At 58.5% G+C, this 3840-nt stretch overlaps 1 protein-coding gene across 1 annotated transcript in view; it reads left to right on the plus strand.

Moving 5' to 3' along the window:
• Positions 1-2425: 2425 nt before the first annotated feature.
• The window catches only part of LOC112954347 (transcription factor COE1-like), a 45483-nt gene continuing 44068 nt past the window's right edge, over positions 2426-3840 (plus strand). The window contains exon 1 of the mRNA XM_026047522.1: positions 2426-2520. Coding sequence (XP_025903307.1) covers positions 2426-2520 — 95 coding nt within the window. The remainder of the gene's footprint in view (positions 2521-3840) is intronic.

A 3840-nucleotide genomic window follows, 5' to 3' on the forward strand; every position in this document is an offset into this window, starting at 1 on the left:
AAGGAGCTTTTCTCTCACAGGTTCTCATTTCCAATCACCTCTTCCCTTGCTTGGTGCATGGGCAGAGGAAGAAAATGTCTGAATGTCCCCTCTGTGCCTGATATTCAGAGCAGGRCCTGGGGGTAAAAGGAGGGAGTTACCCTGGACAGGCTCCAGGTCATAGGCAAGGGGTCCTTGGATCTGCTTGGAAAGTGCCCGCACAGGGGGCTTGCCTCGTTTAGGACACTACTTGCACTCTGGGACCTTTATTTCCAGCTGCAAAGGGCCCTTGTTCCTATCCCACCAGGGCACCTCCTTCCTGGACCATCTTGCTCAAGGTGACCTTCACAACAAGCCCTTCCCAGGGCCTCTCTCCAGGACCAGACCTCCCTGCAGCAACCTGGGCCAAGGTCTTTGCTCCTTCTTTCCCCTCCACTGGTGTTTGGATTCTGGCATTTTCCTGCAGTCAGCTAAGACCATGGAGACTGTGACCACCTTCCCTCCCAATCGGAAATATCCATGCRCCAAAGGAGCAGTTCTTGGTTTGTGTCGCTGGGATAAAACACGCAGCTCAAATGTGCAGCTCTCGCTTGCTTAGGGAGTGAAGCATTGACTTACCCTTGGGAGAAAATTGCAGTCTCCGAGTCTGTGTGTGTTTTACTCTGCATTGTATATTGAGAGCGTTTAACTTGCGACTGCAGGAAAGCCTCCGTGAAATGTGCCCGAGTTTCCTTCAGCAGCGAGAGAACAGTTAAGTGCAGAAACCCAGGCAGGCAAGTGCAAACTCCCCCGTGGCTGCGCAGTGTCCTCCAGCTAATTTTGCCATACTAAGGGAAGGACAAATACAGCTTTCCACATGAATACGCTTGGTCTCATAACCGGCATGATACCGATACACGTTCAGGAGCAACTCGCTGCAGTCAATGGAGTGAAGTGGGTTCAGAACATAGCCCAGACTTGGATAATGTGGAGAAAGTGAGTGCTAAACACAACTGGGAATTGTTCTTTTTCTTTTTTTCCCCTTCTTTCCCCCCCCCCTCTCTCTCTCTTTCTCTTTTTCTTTCTCTCTCTCTTTCTCTCTCTCTTTTTCTCTCTCTTTTTCTTTCTCTCTCTCTTTTTCTTTCTTTCTCAGTCACACTCTGTTACATTTGGCCTCTGTGGGGGATGGAGCACAGCAGCCGCCCCCAGCCCCTTTTTGCCAAGTTCAGACTTTCTCACCCCCTCCTCATTTCAGCCCTGCTTTTCTTTCACACTCTCCCTGGGGGGGATGAGGCAGCGTTTAACTCTTTCCTCCTTGCAGCAATTAGTCTGCGGCTTTGCAGCCAGCTGTGAGCCCCAGGGGTGGCGTCTCCTGCGGCCCCGTGTCACCCACTGTCACCTCCAGAAAGCTGCGTGTGTGCAAGGGGAAGAAAGCAGCCGAGAAGTCATTTTTATTATGGTAGCGACTGGCTGTCCCTGCCCAGTGGAGGTGCCCTCAGACTGCTGGTGTGATGCAGCTCTGCATCCGCCATCCAAATAAAAATAAAGCATGGAAAAAGCCCCTTGCTTCCTCGGACAATTTTGAAGGGCAAAATCTGCCAACTGCTCAGTATATTGATTCAAACGCATTATTCCTCCCCCAGCAGATCCTTACCCTGGGAAAGGAGCAATCAGCACAGGTGCAAACAGCTTTAATTGCAAAATGTATCTCACCATGGAGGCATTTAGGCTGGACGGGATACAACTGAGGCAGCAGCAGCCCGAAGAAGACCAATAAGCCAGAGCACTGYGGAGGCAAAACTACATATACATATGATATATATGTACAATATATACACCAGACATAGATCTGTGTCTGGTGTATACATACAATACATATATATATCCATGTATGGATGCATGTCTGGGATCCTCCATGGATCTCTGAGGTAAGACACGGTTATGTGAAGATTGAAACATCATCTGCAGGGAACGTGCAGGATTTCTCTGTAACACGCGACATACGTGAGAACAGGGCATTAGTCTGGGCAGGAAGGCTGTGTGCGGGACCCACGCAGACCCGAGGGGCTGGCTCGGCTTCTGGCTGAGGGGGAGGCGCTGGCCGCGGGCTGGGCGCCGACTTTGGGGCGATTTGGACGCCCTGGATGTGGGCAGATCGCGCCGATCCGCCCGGCCTGTGCGCGCAAACGGCAGCCTCGGCGGTTGGAAGCGTGTCCTGCCTCGAGCGCCTAGGAGGGTGCCTATAGCATTGCTTATAGGCTGGCGTTTCCAGGCTCTCGGCATCCCTTGGCGGGGCTGCGAGCTCCAGGGATACCCCGGGAGCAGGCGAGCGCCTTCTGTCAGGGGATGCGCSGGGTTTTGTCGCGGAAGCTCAAGCGCGGATTTGGGCAGGCGGAACCCGCGCGCGGGCCCAGGGAGGTCCCTTCCGTGGGGACTGCCCGTGCCGGAGCCGGCCGCCAGAACCGCGATGGGCAGCGAGAGGAGCGGGGGGGACAGGTTCTCTCCCGCGGACACCGACGTGACACCGCAGCCGCACCACCAGATCGGGAACCACGAGAAGCTGCGAGCACCCTTGGTGCTCCCCGGCCCAGCGGCAGCTTTTAAATATCATTATCATCATTATTTTCTTCTCCCGGCAGGAAAAAATAAAGGCAAAAGGAAAAAAATGAGTTTCTCTTCGCAAACTGTGCGCTTTTTCCCCTTAGAAGTGCGCTTGGGAAGGGCGCAGGGGGATCCCGTGTCGGGCGGATGAGAGGGACATTGTTTTTAAGCAGGGAGATGCGGACACCGAAGTTGGCGGGACAGGGCGCGGGGAAGCGCGCGCCCCACGCGCRTCCCGCAGTCTTTGCCGTGTAACCGCGCAGTCCCCGCGGGCCTCGGGGCAGCCCCGGCTTGTCCCGCCGCGGGGTCCCGGGCGGCAGCGAGTCGGAGGCGGGTACCAGCGCTCGCAGCACGTCGGGGCAGCCACGGGCAGCGCCCCCCGCCCCGAGGCAGGGCTCTGCCCCCCTCGCAATTAGAGCTCACCCCCGCCGGCCGCACGGCTATAACAAAGTGATTAGCGCGGCGCCCCATTAACGAGGGCCAGCCGCGCGTGCGCCGGGGGTCGCGGCAGGGGGCTAGGGTGGCGGAGGCCCTCCCTCCCACGCACGCCTAATTACCCGGGCCGGGTACCTGGCTAATTGCAGCCGGGGCTGTCGGGCCGGCACTCGGCGCCCCTGAAGGAGCCGTGGGCTCCTTGATGAACAAAGCGGCGGCCGCGCCGCATTAACGACCCGCCCGCCCCTCCCGGGGCAACTTTCCCCGGGCCGCACCGGGAGGGAGGGGGCGTGGCTATGCTAATAAAGGGGCGTTGCCCCGCCCCCACGGAGGGGCCTCGCGGCTGCCTATTGGGCGAGCGCGGTGAGGGGGGAAGTGGTGACGCGATGCAAATGAAGGGGGGCGTGGCGCGCGGAGGCRCCGCCCCCAGCGCGGCGCCGGGGCTGCCGTGCTCGTGTTCGGCGGCGGGGACAGTCAAAGTGGCTCCCATAGGGAGAGACGGCGAGTCCGCCCCGGCGCTGGCGACAGAGAGGGAGGGAGGGGGCGCGGGCAGAGGGAGCCCCAGGGTGCGCGGCCGCCCGTCCGCCCTCCCTGCCCGGCGTGTGCCCGGCTCCGCCGCTCGCTTCCTGCGCCGCTCGCGGAGGGAGGAGAGAGCGCGGCGGCGGGGAGAGAAGAGAAGAAAGAGGGAGAAAAGAAAGAAAGAAAAGAGAGAGGAGAGGAGCGGGGGGGGGAAACTTGCCTCTCTTGTCACTGGAAAATGACACTTGATGTAGCAGAGCCTGCCGCAGCTCCCGTTCATCCTATTGTTTCTTAAACTGCCATCAGAGATTTTTTTTCTTTTCTTTT

This window comes from Nothoprocta perdicaria, unplaced genomic scaffold, assembly GCF_003342845.1.
Source record: "Nothoprocta perdicaria isolate Ctin4 unplaced genomic scaffold, notPer1 scaffold_5, whole genome shotgun sequence".
NCBI lineage: Eukaryota > Metazoa > Chordata > Aves > Tinamiformes > Tinamidae > Nothoprocta > Nothoprocta perdicaria.